Source organism: Equus asinus, chromosome 25, assembly GCF_041296235.1.
Source record: "Equus asinus isolate D_3611 breed Donkey chromosome 25, EquAss-T2T_v2, whole genome shotgun sequence".
In the NCBI taxonomy this organism is placed as follows: Eukaryota; Metazoa; Chordata; class Mammalia; order Perissodactyla; family Equidae; genus Equus; species Equus asinus.
The window spans coordinates 37899447-37916788 of NC_091814.1; the positions used below are offsets into that span (position 1 = coordinate 37899447).

General features: G+C 37.4%; 1 protein-coding gene across 8 annotated transcripts in view; it reads right to left on the bottom strand.

Moving 5' to 3' along the window:
* HMCN1 (hemicentin 1) overlaps positions 1-17342 on the bottom strand; it is a 436035-nt gene that overhangs the window by 199325 nt on the left and 219368 nt on the right. For all 8 annotated transcript variants that reach the window (XR_011498041.1, XR_011498040.1, XR_011498042.1 and 5 more), the window contains 7 exons: positions 13006-13200; positions 10490-10585; positions 9098-9225; positions 7625-7769; positions 4536-4648; positions 2659-2818; positions 1884-2052 (listed from right to left, as the gene is read on the bottom strand). Coding sequence is in view for 5 of the 8 variants with exons in the window: in XM_044757668.2 (XP_044613603.2) it covers positions 1884-2052; positions 2659-2818; positions 4536-4648; positions 7625-7769; positions 9098-9225; positions 10490-10585; positions 13006-13200 (1006 nt within the window). In the remaining 3 variants the exon portion in view is untranslated. The remainder of the gene's footprint in view (positions 1-1883; positions 2053-2658; positions 2819-4535; positions 4649-7624; positions 7770-9097; positions 9226-10489; positions 10586-13005; positions 13201-17342) is intronic.

Consider the following 17342-nt stretch of genomic DNA (forward strand, 5'->3'; position numbering starts at 1 on the left):
AGGTGATATTACAAAAAGCAAGGAAAGAACTGACTATTCAAAAATGATGTTGGGCAACTGGCTTTCCACATAAAAACAAAAATTCAGATGGATTAAAGTCCAAAATGTGAAAACCAAAACCTAAAATATTGGAATAAAACACTGTAGGATATATTTACGATCTTCTTCATAAAGGAAAAATCTCAAAAGAATAGATTAACACATTGAGTTACATAAAAATTTGTAAATTCTGTACAAGAAGACACCACACATAAATAAACTCAAAAGCCTTGCAGTGGACTGAGAGAAGATATTTTCAAGACATACGAGAGACAAAGGATTGTTATTAAGAACAAAGACCAAATTTCTACATTCAATGAGAAAAAGAAACAAGTCACCAGAAAACCGTGCAGAAGGTTTGAAGAGGCAATTCACAGATAACACAAATGGCCAACAAGCAAGCAAAATCATTCCTGGCTCACTGGAAGTCAGTCGTGGGAAACCTAAGGTGGTTGCAAGATTCCATTTCACACCCACGTGACGGGCAAAAATGTTTGTCAGTCAACACCAAGGATGGATTGTAAAGTGGAAACATGGACACCAATATTCCACTGGTGAAACAGTAAATCAGCACTGCCTCTTTTGAGAGCAATTTAGCAACGTCTACAAAGCTGAAAATAGCAATTCATTCTGATCCGAAATTGTAGTGCTGGGTACAGGTCCTAAAGAAACTCATGCATGTGGACACAAAGAGACATGTAAAAAGATATTCACTGAAAATCTTGTTTGCAAAGCCAAATTAAAGAAAGAAAATAGAAAGAAAGAAAATAAACAAGAATATGAATGTCCATAAATAGGAAACATAAATAAAATGCAGAACGTGTTTATGGTAATTAAAATGAATAAACTAAATCCATATGTATAAAAATGGATAAATTTGACTTAAAGGAATCAGTAGAATAGTAAAATATAATATGTTACAAGGGCAAATTGAAAACAGACACAAAACAAAATTAAAAATACAGAAAACAATATTCTATACAGTTTAAGCCTGTATGTATAGTATAGGACACATATCAATTGTTTATTGTTTCCTCTCTGTAGGTAGGGAAACTATAGTAGGGTGAATTTATAGCTTCATTATTATCTATCAACAAGGCAGACAATAGCTAGAGACTATAATTCTCGTTCCATCAATAACTTTTGGCACAATATTGAGTTAGAACAGTACTTGCTATCATTTCTTAAGAACTAGAGACAAGGGATGTGGAATACACATTATCTTATATAATCCTTTCAGTTAAGTATTATCCCCATTTTACAATCAAGAAATCTAAGGTTCAGAGAGGCCTGCTGAAAAAAACTGCCAGAAGTTTTGGGCAAGCTTTAAGCGGTGGAAATAAACTTAAACTTGTACCTGCATGGCAACAGAGGTTGGGCCCTTAAAGGCTCTGACATCCTGCTTTCCATGTCACTTAGTGTATCAATTATATTATCTCAGTGGGCCTTTATCTGTTTAAGGGTTTAATCAAGAAGATTTTTACAAAACCACCTAATGAAAGTCAAATCCTAGACATTAGAGTACATGTTGTTTTACCGCCCCTGTGGGATTACGTGTAATATGCACTTTGTGCTAACGTGAATATATGTACAAATATACTCCATTTTAATAACTACCTTATAAGATGCACCCACGGGAAATTATGTCAAAGCTGGGTGTTAGCATTTCTGATATTAAAGAATGATTTAGAAGGTACATATATTTTCTGTAGGCTTGGATGTATGTGCGAATTATCTCAAATTCAAAAGCTATTTTTTGAAACATTTAAAAATCTGAATAGGTACAACCCTCTGTCCTAAGAGAGAATGTTTTCGTGTGTTGTAATTCATCCCAGATCTCCTACCTTGGAGAGAATGGTGAGATGAGCTGGGTTTCTTTGGCCCAGGTGATTATGGGTGGGGGCAAGCTCTTCACTTCACATGGAAGTGTCACCTCTTCCCCTGCAAGGACGGAGATCTCAACAGGCTTATCCTGGGACAGTCCTCGTTGATCGCCAAACACTCTGGGCCTTACTAAAATAAACACATGTTTTGGAAGGGAAATAGTACATTGAAAACATTTAATTTACATCAAAATGTGGACTACTAACATTCTTAAATAATTTACAAAAAGACGCTATTTCTCCCAAAGTTTGGGGCATATCTAAAACTTTCTATTAATACATTTATTGTGAAAGCTTGAAGAAAAACAACTAGAAAATTTCCCTTTTTAGTTCCTCCTTTCAGAACAGTGAAGAGGTAGGCTGAAATGCCCTTTGAGAGTCTGCCATCAGTAAAAGGAAGGCCTCAGGGCACAGCGCTAACCAAGACACAGCTGAGGTTTGGCTCTCCTGGGAGTTTTAACTAACCGGTGTTTCTACAGAGGGTCGGGTGCAACAATCAGACTCCTCAAGGAAACGCCATAAAGTTTTTCCGAAAGGCTACACAGTTATTCTTTCTGTAAATCAGAATCTAAGTAGAGGAGATGTTGGTTGGCAATAAAAATGCATTCTTGTAAAAAAATATAAACTTCGGCGGGCAGTTTAGGGGCACAGCCCTCTGGCAACATTACTTGGGAGAGAAATGTGAGTTTCGGCACAGTCAGGCTGTGTCAAAGAAAAACATTCCTTGGACTCTCACCATAGACAGTCAGCTGCACCTTCCTTTTGGCGTAGCCGGCTGCGTTGGTGGCGGTGCAGACGTACTCGCCGCTCTCCTCACCCCCGGGGGACACCACATACAGACTTCCATCGGCCCCTGCGGAAAACTTCGCACTGCTGGTGGAAATGAGCTCGCCCTTCTGCAAAACACAACAAAGAGCGAAGTGTTTTTTAAGATAATAAAGGAGTGACTTAACGTCTGGAAGAGGAAGAAAAACATCTCCAAAGGGGAAGACACCAGGTTAAAAAAATGCTACTTTGAAGAAAGTTATTTGTAAGAAAAATTAAACAAATAAAGCAAAGGTGATTTTTTCATACCAAACCATGTCCCCTTCATTTCAGAGCTACTTAAAAGTGGAGGAGATAATGGTGATAATGATAATAATAACGGACGAGGGCTTATGCCAAGCCAGGCAATGTTTGGAGCACTTTACATGAATTAACTGTTTTAATGTTCACAACAATCTTATGAGTAGGAACTACCACAACTCCCATGTTACAGATGAAAGTATTAAAGCTTGGGGGTGATGTGGACTAACTTGCCCAAGGTCACAGTCAGCCAGTGGTAGAGCCGGGACTCGAACCCCGGCAACCGGCTCTGGAGACTAAACTCTCAATCTCTGTGCTTAATCACAGCACAAAGCCAACCTGGAAAGCAGATTTCATTTTTATATTTTCCTAAAATGCATTAAACTTCGACTCGGGACCAGAGACTGTGCAGTTTGGGGATCAGCTTCACTACTGTACTTCTGTGTCCAGAACACAGAAATCTTAACATTTTATTTAATTTACAGATGTCAACATCAACCTCTCTAGATTTCAGAGATTTTTAGATGTATGAAATTAGATGGTATGGCAAAATACCTTGGTTGTGGCAGTAATTATACAAATGCCACATTTCACTATTATGCCATCGTTTTATATTACTTTGTATCTACCAGATTTAAAATGATTTGCAGAAAATACGCCATGTTGATTGCTGTTCAAAGACGGAAAGGATTTGCTCAGGAAATGGGTTTTTCTTCACTGCAAAAATACAAGTAAAAGCCAGACCACTTAATGACAAGGATATAGAGGGGAATAAATGAGTTTGTATGTGTGTCTTATTTTGGCTTCCCTGAAGAGTAGAGTCTGAGACAGGATTTCGGAGCAGGAAGTTTACTTGGGAAGTGATCCCCAGAGGCTTGACCAGGAGGGTAGGAGAGTGAGAGACAGAAAGAAAAAAAGCTAACAAAGGGTTTCACTGCTCTGGCTTCCTCTGTGGCTGGGCTGATAAGCTTCAATGTGCTGGGAACCCAATGTTCCGAGAAATTATGTGGATGCAGCTCAGAAGGATTCTTCTGATGGTTGAGAAGCAAGGCACTGATATAGAACACCTGCCCCATATAGGAGTTAATGCCCATGCACTTCCTAGCTACCTGTTAGCAGGCTGCATGGCCTTGTGCGACTTTGGAGAGAGCCCTGAGTCCAAAACCCCGAGAGGCACAGGCATTCAGTGTGATCCTGGCAGAGTGCACGGAGCTGTCCACCAGAGCTGCGCTGAAATCGAAAGGGCTGAGGGGAGGTGGCGAGGGGTAAAAAACGATCTGCTACAACATGTAAAGTGCTTAGAAAAAGTTCCTGGCACAGAGAATGTGCCACGTTAGTGTTCACTGTTGTGTTGTTAATACTATTCAAGCAACAGGTACGTGATGGCACAAAGGACATTTTAAGGTCCCTTCCAAGTGGCATGACTGCATGGGTTTTCCTTTTTTAAGGTTCTCTGGTGCAGTCACAAGTTCCATGGATGACTAAAAATATTCAAATATTACTATTATAATACGTAACTTTAACAAACATCACTAGAAGTGCATTTACCTTGGACCAGATGATAGATGGTTTGGGAATTCCACTTGCTTTGCATGGCAGAGTTACTGGAATGCCTTCAATTGTACTGAGTATCTGCTGCCCATGCTGAATGGTTGGCAGAACTGAAGAATGAAGAACATTCAGAATCTGAGCACCTGTCCTTCCATTTAGCCTCATATGTTTAAAGTTGCACATTTTCAGGACGTTCTGAATACTTGCAAAAGCTAGCAAAGACTCAACATTTTCTGATAGAAACGTAGGGTAATTTGTAAGGGAGTGCAATAAACAAAGTAAATACAATAGTTATGATCTGAAGAATTCAATAAAAATTTAAAATCAGGTAGTAAATTATGTCTAATAAGTTGACTTTCCTAACAAAAACAAGAGAGGACTGAAGAAAATCCATTTTTTTCCTGGAAACTCAAGATAGAATTACATCCTAAGAGTTACACACTTCCACAAGAGTCACACAAGTGTTTTATCACGGTCTATTACCCATTAAGCTGCAGTGACCTAACTTATGCCCACCTCCAGAGAAATGGACTGTTTAACCACTACACATCAAATATCTGTCTACACACAACAATCACTTAGCGAGCCACTAAATTTACCCTAGAAAAAAGGGTTTGTTTTCTTAAAAGGAATTCAACAGTAAAACTTGAAAACCCTTAAGAGTTTACATTTAAAAGACCAAAATACAGGATTCTAGTTAATATTTTTCCCTAAGAGTGAGATATCTTTTGACTTTAGAAAGCAACTGAAGAATTAACATTATATGAGTAGAAACAAAAGGAAGACTTAGTTATTCCATTCTGCGTATATCTCAATTAATCATAACCAACTTGCATACAAAAAATTATCAATACCCAATGTTCTCAAAATTACAAATTTGATTAAAGAAGCTCCTATACATGAAAGGTCCTAACATAGTGCAGGGACACAAGAAAAGCCCCATATACACCAGGCTGCTCCTTTCCTTCCCCTGGAAAGATGAGACAGGAACCACTGCCTAGAGCTCAAGCACTCACTGTGTCTCTTGCCTTTGTCAAATTCCTCCAGAATTATCGCGGCTACCCTGGAGTAGAAGTTTGCCAGAACAAGAGATACCAGAGACCTCAGGGCAAAAACTTCCTTGGAAGGCTGAGATTAACTTTGCTACATACTCATATTTTCCTAAAGCTGAGCTTATTCTTCAGATAATTTTTTCTTAAAAACCTGGCAGCAAATTCCCAGCCCTCAACAAGAATGTCAAGCTACTCTCTAAAGTAAGAAATTTAATTTCCAGAATCTTCATGGAACAGCTTTCAACTATGCTGTCATTTTGCGTCAATATGGAATAAGCCATTTTCCTAAATGCATATTGAGTTTGACACCTATAATGGAAAAGTGGCAAATTTAGACAACAGTTTTCAAATCTGATGACATTTGAGAAGGGAAGAGCTGTTTCTTTCCAGATTGCCAATCTACATAAATCAATGTGACAATTAAGTGGTTTCTTTGTCATTTTAATTTGCATTTATATTTGCATTCATTAATTCATTCTTTTAAGACTTGGTTGAGAGCCTTTAATGAGTATTCTTAGAAGTGGAGAGGCAGAGAGATGAAAGAAGAGCAGTGCTAATTAACATAAATTCAGAGGTCTGGAGACCCTGTGATGCTGCATCCCATCCAACTCAAAGACAAATCTGTTGGCTAAATGATTACTTGGTTTGGTTCGAGTCAAATTGCTGGGTTGATTTTTTTTTTTAACCTTATGGACTAAATCAGTTACTCATTTTGGACTAAGATGAATGAAACAACGTTGTGAAATGACCTTTTAACTTTTAACTGTCAAAAGTTATTGCATCATGATAAACCGCATCATTGGTTTGTCTGTCTTCTCCTCACTCCTCTTACCTGGCAGACACCACAATTAATGAGGTCACTCTTCCACCCAAGTGAAAATCTGGTTCAGAATCCTTCTCAACACAATATTATGGGCAGATGGTAGAAGCTAAAGGGAGATGACATGAATGCACTTCTACACTAGATTCTCAAGCCGGTCCATCAGCACCCTCCAGGAAATCTGTGGACTGATCTTCTTTAAAAATAAACACAACTATATCCAATCTGGCTTTATGCATTTACTCTTCTAGATTCTAACTAATTTAGTGTTACTTTAGTATCTCTTCAAAATAATATTTCTTCAAGAATATCTCATGTGATATTGGTAGAGATTGATGCTACAGTGGAGATACATGGTATAAGATCGAGAGAGTGGAAGAGGCTATTTACAACGAGAAGCGGACATTGAAAAGAAGATGGTCTGCATCCAGTGAAATTTCCAACAGACCAAGAAAACTTCGGAAATTACCGGATTCTCCAATTCATGTCCTAAAAACAGACTGAATTAACTACTAAAAGTGAATGTTCCATGCTACTTTCATCCCTGTACACAGAACTACTTTCTAATACCATACTTAAAAAAAGCAATGTTGCAAAGTCTTTAAAGGAAATACACAAAAAACTTATGACAATTTCTTAAACTACAAAGCTGTCACTTATTTATCAAGATGTAAAAAGTCAGTCATGAATGGAAAGAGATAGCTTTTGGATATTCTTATTTGTGACCTTTAAGTTATTTAACACGCAAAAAGATTGTTTAGAGCACATGAGGTGGCCTTTAGAAAAGTTTAGGTCATTTCTAGCTAACACACAAAGGGGTCGTTAGGAAGGACATGGTTGTTGCACAACCAAAAAGAAAAGGCAATTTGGACGGTATAATAAGTTCAGCTTGCCTGAAATTAAAATGTATTTTTAAACCTAACTCTTTGAGAACTGAGTTCACTTTTATCAATTAAGAAACCACTTACAAAAGCCCTTGGCTAGACTCAGCTGGTGACTCCCAATAATGTCTTCTTGTGTACACAGGAAAGGGAAATCTGGAAACAGCCTGAACAATGTAAATATTGTTCAAGAAATAAGGCTTTTTTGTTAAGAATAACAATTAGGAAAGATATCTACTTCTTATAACTAGAGGAACAGAGTTATTTGATTTAAAGATATGAACGGAGCTTTGACTGTGGTTTGGAAAGAATTACAATGAGCGTGTCTCTTACCATGCACGTCCACGGTGGTAGTTTTGTTAATGGTTCCAGCAACGTTACTGGCCACACAAGTATATTTGCCTTCATCCTGAAGGCGAACTCTTTCAATATGAAGACTCCCGTCACTGCGTACAGTGATGTAAGGATTTTGGACCAACTTAAAGAAAAAAAACTCATTTTTAATTAAAAGAGCAATGTTGCCTAAGCCAAAACCAGATATGCTTTCTTTTCGTTTTGGGTTATTAAAATGTCTTATAAAATATTTTAATACCCTTAAGTGCAAAATGATGAGCATAAAACATTACCAAGAGCAGTATCAATTTTATGTCATCCTGATGTACTATCAAAAATTACACCTACTAACATCTGTCAGAGTTACGCACATGCTGGAAAGAAAAGGGAAAGAATAGAGACACTATTTGTTTCATGTTTTAGAACTTTTGTTATCACTCAGGACCCAAATTTCCTTAGTAATGTTTACTTTTGGCTTAATTTAATTTTTTTCAAGAAGGCCTTATTCCCACTTGTAAGCCATTTGATATTTTTATTTTGGCAAACAGGCACTCAATCAAGCTGAGAGAATGTGACTTAATCTCAACACTCACTCTTTTCAATGACAGATGTGAGTATTAGAGGACAATGTATGACAAAGGAACTGCGTCAGAGAAGGCTGGCAATATTTTCTGTTAAAAATGATCACCTCTAACTCTGTGCCATTTATGCATTTTGTTCAATCACAGGATACCTGAGTATCCAAACAGTACCATCCTATGCTCCAAGCACATTCACTACTGAGTGAGGTATACCAATTTTTCTCAGGTTTTTATGCAAATATGAACCTTACATCGTATTCCATGGATTCAATTCATATCTAATTGGTACTTCAAGAAGGTGAGTCTAACTACTCTGTAAAATGGAAGGAAAATTCTCTGAACTAGATGAAAATTTATTGCCATAGATAGCATGTTTACAGAAAAACTCCATAGAATTGTGGAAATTGTTCACATCCTTTCATAATCAAAATTTATACACTGGAAAACAATAACACAAAATAGATCCACATTTTTAAATAGGTCAAAGTAAAAATTTTAATGTTTGAAGTTAATAATAAAGATTAATATATAAAATAAAAAATTTTTATGAGAATATTAACATTGCATTATGTCTTGCAAAGAATATAAAAATATTTAAATGTTATGAAAATTAACTTCATACTTGCTTCAGTTTTTACATATTCTGATGAGTTTATTAGTTACATTGAATTTAATGCAAAATTATAAAAATTACACCATTGACTAGTTCCCCATCTTATTAATTTGAAATAATATGAACTGCATAAACATATTAAGACTGAAGAAAAGTTTTGGTACAGTTATAAAATGTATTTTCATATGTTTATTAAATTGAAATTTCAATGGTTGGAATACATTGTCTCTTACTGAAGAAAATTAGAAATGTGAATGCACTGATTTAAAATGTTCTTACCATGGCTGAATTCTTAACCCACCGACGTTCTGGAATGGGATTTCCAGCCAACAGAGCACAAGGCAAAGTCAGCTGTTGTCCTTCAATTACGCTGGTCACTGAAGGGCTGATTCCAATGAGCGGAGCAACTATGTCAGAGAGGGCACAGGTACTATCAACTCTATTTCACCCAAAAGGAGGGCAAACTCTTTTATAGGCCCAGATGACTACTAATTATGCTATTTAAAAGACTGAGTTTTTAGGAACAAATTTGTAAACGTAAATCAGCATGAATTGGAAGGTAGAGATAAAGGACCTCCTAAGCAGAGGGAATGGCAAGAAGAAAGGCAATAAGATACAGGTAGAGAAAGTAAAAAAGAATAAGTCTGTGGCATGGAAAGCCAGCAATGTCAAGGCAAGACATTGGTAATCCATTCAATAAACAAATGGAGAGTGGCTGAAAGCATTTATAAATAGAAAAGTGGAATCATCAGAACCATTTTCAGGAAATATTCATCTGAAAATTGTGAATGGGACTTAGTGGACAAGGGGAAAACTGGAAGCGGGGGGATCAGTGAGGAGGCCGTCATGATAGCTCAAGCACATAGAATGAGGTGCGCTCCTAGATGGAATGGTAAAGAAGTATTGTAAAGATGTTCTTTTCTAGAAATCAATGAATAAATTTAACATAAATCAAAGCAAAATCCCCAAGAGATTCTACTTGGAAAATTTAAGTATGTGTAGATGAGTAAAGGAAATTTTATAAAAGAAATTATAACATTCTATAAAAGAAAACATGAAGAAAATTTTATAAAAGTGTATTATTGAGAAACAAGCACTGATAGATTTTAAACTCACATTAAATGCTATAATAATTTAAATAATGTAGTACTAGTGCACAACTAGAGTTCCAAGGAATAGAAATAGGAATATAAATTTACATGTAACCAAATGGGTGTTTGAATCAGTGGGAAGAGAATATTCAATAAAGGATATTGAAACAAATGCATTACTACTTGGCAATAAGCAATATTATATTCTTACTTCATATCATATACAAAAATAATTCCATGGAGACTAAAATGACAAATGTAAAAAAAGTAACCAGAAAAGAACTCCACCACTCTAGTGTGTGTGTGTGTGTGTATTCATATTTAGATTTAATAAATTTATTCAAATTGACTTCCATTTCTTCAAGTGGAAGATAAGGATCTTGGAACAGATGATCTCTAAGGTTATTCCCAGTTCTAACATCCTACGAAATATGAAATGGGGGAGGGGGAGAGAAGGCTAATCTAGTAATCAGATATTTACCTGGTTTTAACAAAAGAAGTGGCACAGGCAAGAGATGATACAGTAAAAGAAGTCTGATGATTCTGAAGAGTGTAGTGTCTAAGCATTAATTGATCTTACCAAGTCCTGTCACTGTTATTGTTGCCTGGGACTGGATCTTTCCAAACTGGTTTTCAGCTTCACAAATATAGGTTCCTTTATCACTTGCCCATAAGTCTAAAAAGAAGAGACTATTTACTCATTCAGCATCATCTATGGAGCATTTGCTACGTGCCAGGCACAGTGCTGAGACCTGTGTGTGGAACACACGGTACTGCCTTCTGGCAGCTCCCAGTCTAGGGGAGCAGACATACAGAAAAACCAACAATCATACCACAGTGTGACACATGCTCTAATAGGAGTTTCAAACAATGAGCCGTGGGAGCACAGAGACAGGGGTGACTGATGGCATGGGGAGGAGTTAGGGAAGGACTCACATAGGAGGTAATATCTGAGCTGTACCTTAAACAGCAGGAAGAATAGAGGAAGGGCAGTCCAAACCCAATGGGCTGCAAAGGCAAAAGCATGACTTGAAAAACCACGGTCTGTTCAAAGAATGGAAAGCTGCACCTCCAGTGGATGGTGCACCACCATCAGGGGGGCATTTTGGAGGTTTTCAGGGGAGATTTTTTTTTTCAGTTGGCTCAATTACTGGGGGAGTCTGTTAGCATTTAACGAGCAAAGATTAGGGAGGTGACACATGGGGCAGATTCACAAAAGGAACAATTATCCAAGTCCAGCAAGACTTTTGAAGATCCCACTAGAAATTCATGGATTTGATGACTTTGTTTATAATTATATGAGCCTACAACGTAATGCTGTTTAAGTGGAAGAAAGAAAGAATTGTAGCTGGAATTGCCCACCATTTGAGAAAATCATTTCACCAGCTTGGAGTTTTTGAGTCTTCAGTCCCATTCTCCTGCATCAGTCTACATTTGAACTGTCAAATTCAAGGTGATGCACATAGCTGTGTTGGCATATTGTGTAGACATTGCCAGAGTATTTACCTATTGAAATGTATATTATTTCAATAAAAATTACTTTCCTTTATTTTCCTTAGTCCTGAATTTTGGCTATTAAAATCATTTTTATTATGTAGGTAGATCAAACATACAGACTTTTCTCAGGATAATAAAAAAAAGATGTTACAAAATGTTTTTAATTAAAGAGGGTGTTGGGGGGGTCAGGATGAGGACTACTGGGTTACTGGTTGTGTGGGTACAGTCAGGAGACTGAAGATGAAGAGGAAGCCTGGTGCCTTATAAAGAGTGCGGTTTTGTCTTGTGAGCAATGGGAGAGGCAAGAGAAGATTTTAAATAGGGAAATAATTGTCATCTTTGCAAATATCTTAACTAAAATAAGCTCAGTTTATTCTATAAATAAGATTTTGACAGAGAAAAATGTAGCTTTCCGTTATGAATAGTTCCACCCTAGCTCAGATAAAGAACAGTGACAAAGTTCCCACTCCTCTGTTAACCATACGTATTTAACTGCAGAAATGCATCTGGTCAACTCAGGCAGTGTCCACTCTCAGCAACAGTGAACATTCATTTGCAAAGGAAAATTCAGCAAATTACCTGGTTAATGTGTCTTACATTACTTCTTTTTTTTTTTTTTTTGAGGAAGATTAGCCCTGAGCTAACATCTGTGGCCAATCCTCCTCTTTTTGCTGAGGAAGACTGGCCCTGTGCTAACATCCGTGCCCATCTTCCTCTACTTTCTATGTGGGACGCCTACCACAGCATGGCTTGCCAAGCGGTGCCATGTCTACACCTGGGATCTGAACTGGCGAACCCCAGGCCATGGAAGCGCAACATGCGAACTTAACAGCTGCACCACCGGGCTGGCCCTTACATTACTTCTAACCAAGATATTTTTCATATTATCAACTGCTGGACTAATTTGTACAGAAATACAAAGTACTACTGAGAACTAAATTTCTAATCACCAGTTCCCTTCTAGATGATTTAATCTGGGCAACTTGGCAACCATTAGTCAATACATTGCCCTCTTCCATTCTTCCTTTTCTTTTATCTCCTCTAAGTGATTTGTTTTCAGGTCTAGGTAATAGACAGCCCTGGTGGTCCAGTGGTTAAAATCTTACGCTTTCACCACCACACCACCCGTCTGTCAGTTGTCATACCATGGTGGCTGCGTGTTGCTGTGATGCTGAAAGCTATGCCACTGGAATTTCAAATACCAGCAGGGTCTCCCATGGTGGACAGTTTTTAGCAGAGCTTCCAGACTAAGACAGACTAGGAAGAAGGACCTGGCCACCCACTTTTGAAAAAATTATGAATAGCAGCAGGGCATTGTCTAATATGGTGCTGGAAGATAACAGTAAGAGGATGGCACCAAAAGATGGGGCAGGGTTCCCCCAACACTAGGAGTCAGAATCAACTTACGAGCATTAAGAACAAGTGACAATTCTCAAATATAAGAGTTCAATACTATTTTAAAGTGAAATGCAACAAACACAAAAATATGTTGCCAAGGAAGATAATTTCACTAATTTAAACAAAGTAATATCTATATATAAAACATGAATGTGTAATATATATGTACATACTTGGATAAAATATATTTGCTTAACCTACTTGAAATAAAGAGAGCTCCTGTTCTTAGTTGGCTGATGGAACTCACTGAAAAGGGTCTTGAGAAGATGGGCATGTTGTCTAATCTTTGCCATTTAATCTTTGGTTCTGGATAACCCTGGACATAGCAAGGTAATGTCACATTTGACCCAATTTCCACAGACACATCAATAGGTTCTTGTACGAAAACTGGAGGTGCTGGAAGATATTTAAAACAAAAAAAGGTCATTGGGATCGTATACAGGCACATTAAGTAAAAACTTAATTATTAAAACTGTCAACAGATTGAATTTGAATCATATCATTGTTTACATATTATAAATTTACCCTTTAAGTATTCCTGTCTTCTAATGAAACAGCGGATATTTCCTTTCTGCTTTATAAATGAAGAGAGGCACAAAGAAGTTCAACTATTTCCTTAAAGCAATGAATGATGAAAAGAGTGAGAATTTAAATCAAGATTACCTTAAACAAAGAGAACCTTTCATTTTAGAAATTTGTTTTGAATTCTAGTTTATATCATACTGCTCAACTCTTTAAACTTACTTATAAATAAGTTTGCCTTATAAGGAAATATTTTTGACACTTTCCAAAACTTACTCCTTTTGGTAAAGTTTTTAAACGAACTTAACTTATACCAGAGTTCATTCTTCAACGGATCATTATATAACAAGCCAAAGTATTTAATCCTAAATTATCTCCTTGTTCTACACCACATTCTTGCTTCTTAATATCTTTCACTCTTTTCGCATTTTTGAGTTAAAGAAATTTTAGCTTGAGAGTCAGTAATACAAGTTAAAGTAACAGAATATAGTATTTGATAAAGGGAAACTAGTGAGTGTTTAACAGCTTAGAGTTAAGAGATGATTCAGAAATTATAAAATTTTAGATAAGAAGGAGACAGTCATCCACATAATTCAGGTAACCACAGAAATTGGGAGGAAGACTTAGAAATATGTCAGAGGCACACTTCGGAAAACATCAGAATGCAATACAGGAAGGATGTTGTCAGCAAGCCCAGATAGACAAGGCTCCCAATATGTCCCCCAGAACTTAGGGAGAAATGATGTTTGAGGCATCAGGCAAGGAGAAATATCTAGGAAACTACCAGAGGTAATTCATGAAAGCTGTTCATGTAGGACTCTAAGAGGAGGTACCCTAGGGAGGTTTCCTTGAAAATGTCAAGGTTAAATATTGGTTAGGAATTACAACTGTCGTTTACAGAGCCAGGGAATATGTTAAGAGCTTTCCATTAAATATTTCACTTGATCTTCACAGTATTCCTGTAAGGTAGGTACTACTATTACTTCATTTTTATACATGAATAAATTGGGACAGAGATAGTTTACCAAGTGTCACATGGAGTTGAAGAGTAGAGACAGGATTGAAAAGCAGGTCAATCCGACTCCAGAGTCACAGTTCTTTGTCCTTCTATCAGCTTTCCCTTTTCTATGGGTTCTTACAACTGCCCATAGTCAAGCTGTTCGGCAAGCTAATAAAAATGGGTGCAGAAGATCACTTCTTTCCTTCTCCATGGGAATTCTGGGACTCGATGTACAGCTGTCTCCCACGCAGCATTAGTGCTTTATTAGCCTGGGTTAAAGGGCTTCGTCTAACTTTGCGGCCTCAGCTCCCATTATTTCCCTACACAAATCCTATTCTCTGGACCATCAGAACTCCTCACCCTTCTTCAAACAAGGATTGACCTTTCTCATTTGGTCCCTGTGTTACTGCCATCCCTTTCAAATACAATGTCTGCTGTGGATCTCTGGCTATTGAAATATTGACAATTCATTAATCTAGTTCAAAAGGCCCCTCCTCAATGCCATCTCTTACTGTCCCAAATGGATATGATTTCTTCCCTCTCTGAGGTTTCAGAGACCTCACTCTGTACCATTCTCACGGCAATGGCCACATTCAGCCTTTTATTAGACTATGTGTTTTCCCTAGAGAGTGTATGTTTGCAATCAAATTTTTACCTTTTATAGCAACTAACATAGTACTTTGTGCATTACACATGGCTGCTAGATATTTGTGAATGACTGAATCAATATTAAAACAGTTCAACACTAATCCAGTGTGTGTGTGCACGTAAATGTTTATGATGATAACAGCTTTGATCCAGTACATTTGAACTTGCTCCTTTTTTTTTTTTTTGAGAAAGATTAGCCCTGAGCTAACATCCACCACCAATCCTCCTCTTTTTGCTGAGGAAGATTGGCCATGAGCTAACACCCATCCCCATCTTCCTCTACTTTATATGTGGGATGCCTGCCACAGCATGGCTTTATAAGTGGTGCGTAGGTCCACAACCAGGATCTGAACCAGCGAATTCCGGGCCACAGAAGCAGAGCACGCAAACTTAACCACTACACCACCGGGTTGGCCCCCAAACTTGCCCTTTTGAAGAAAGCAAGGCAAATTTAGAAGTCCCATTGTTTGTTCATTGAACCTAAGTAAAATAAAATTAAGGTAAATACCACAATTAAGCAATATGTTTATAAAAAGAAGTAGTGTATCTGTGTTTAGATTTCTCTTAATGCATCTATATGGGAATTTGACTTATAAAAGTAATAGACAAATATTTTAAAGATAGTTTATAAAGTAGTTCATTGTTTGCTTATCCTAGATGTGTCAGGTCTAGTTTCTTTTCTCTGGGGTGACAGTAGTCATCTATTCTAGAGCCAGTTGCTTTTCTGAGAAATAGAGGTTAAATATAAAATTTTCAGGATGTGTTAGGTTCAGAGTGTGGGCAGGTGAATGTGGACAGGGGGCAGAAAATAAATTCCAGAAGAGCTAAAAGATATGCAGAAGCCTGGGATTGACCAAGTATTGGGGAAGAAACAAAGCTTACTGACACAATAGAACATAGCCATCAGTGAAAATGGAGACCAACTAGAATTTTCAGAACTAAGAAAGCAAAGAGCAAACTGGAATAAAAAAGGATAAGCAAATCTCAAGCTGTGCCCATAAAACTCAAGATAGGAGAAGTCACCTGTATTGAACAAGCTTTGGGAACAGTGGCAGGCACAAGACAAGCACGAGGTTAGGGAATATACACACGGGTGCCAGAAAACAAGGCAAATGACAGTACCAGGCACTAGGTAAGCAGCCAAGACAGCATCCGTGACAAGCAAATCTCAAAAACAAAGCGGCTCCCAACTCTAGCCAAGAAGGCTTTTAAATACTTCCTACTCCTAAGTGTGGCCAACTCGGACTCCAAGTGAATCATATTGGGTGGATGGTAAACAGATTAACGAGACTAGGGAGAAAGGGGGTAGAAGTGATTGTAGCACAAGACACAGGTCTCGTACAGAGGAGTCTGTGTTGCTTACAGAAGTTACACCAGTAAGTGGTTTTGAATGGCAATTCCACTGTTTCTTGGCCTATAACCTTGGAAAATTACTTTACCTCCCCCAGTCTAAATCTCCCCACGAACTACAGGGGGATAATAACATTTTTTAACTCATGTTGTTAAAAGAGGGGATCTTTATTAATCACCTAGCATGTAGGAATCACCCAAATATTAACTACCGTTGACCATAAATATAGTAGAGCTAATTTACTACATCTTAGTTCTGGAGTTTAACATATCTCTTGTTAATTTCAGTTTTGGCTTCTGCATATAGCCCATCAGGATTATGCTGGTTCTTCTGTGATCTCCTGAATATTTGTGTATAAGCACCTTGAGAGTTGCTCAGAGTTAATGCATAGTACAGCTCTGTTGTCGCTTACAGATAGATATGGCTGTGTGCATACATTATTTTGAAAATATAAGTTACAAACAGATTAGCCATCTTGCTCTAAAACCTATTCCACAAAATTATTCTAGTTCCTTTAGTGTTAATTAAATCCTTCTCCACTATGGCAACTCTTGCGTTATATTAGTCAGAGATTCTCTTCCCTAAAATGGCTGAACACACTGTTTTTGGATCTACCAAACCACAAAACACACAAAACCACAGTCTAAGACTCAAACCCTGTGTGGTGTGGAATGCTGCAAATAAAATTGCTGCCAGGCCAATTTTTTGTTTGATGTAGCTAATCTTCTTTTCTTCCAAATGACTTCACAATTCACTACCTCTTTTAAAAAAGGATGAAAAGCACTGGTAACTTTCCCTGTTGACCTGAAATGTCCATAACTTAAAGCCGTGATAATGAGAAGGGCAATAGGAAAAAAGAGACTCATTACAAGAAGCTGGAACTCAAGAATAATATTAAACAGCCTTTTTATTATTATTTTTTGGTCTAGTATTGTCAATGTGAACTAACAGAGCCAGAAAAACAAGCAGAAAGCCCAAGTAGTTACATGATACGGATAAAAGCATGTTTTTCTTGTC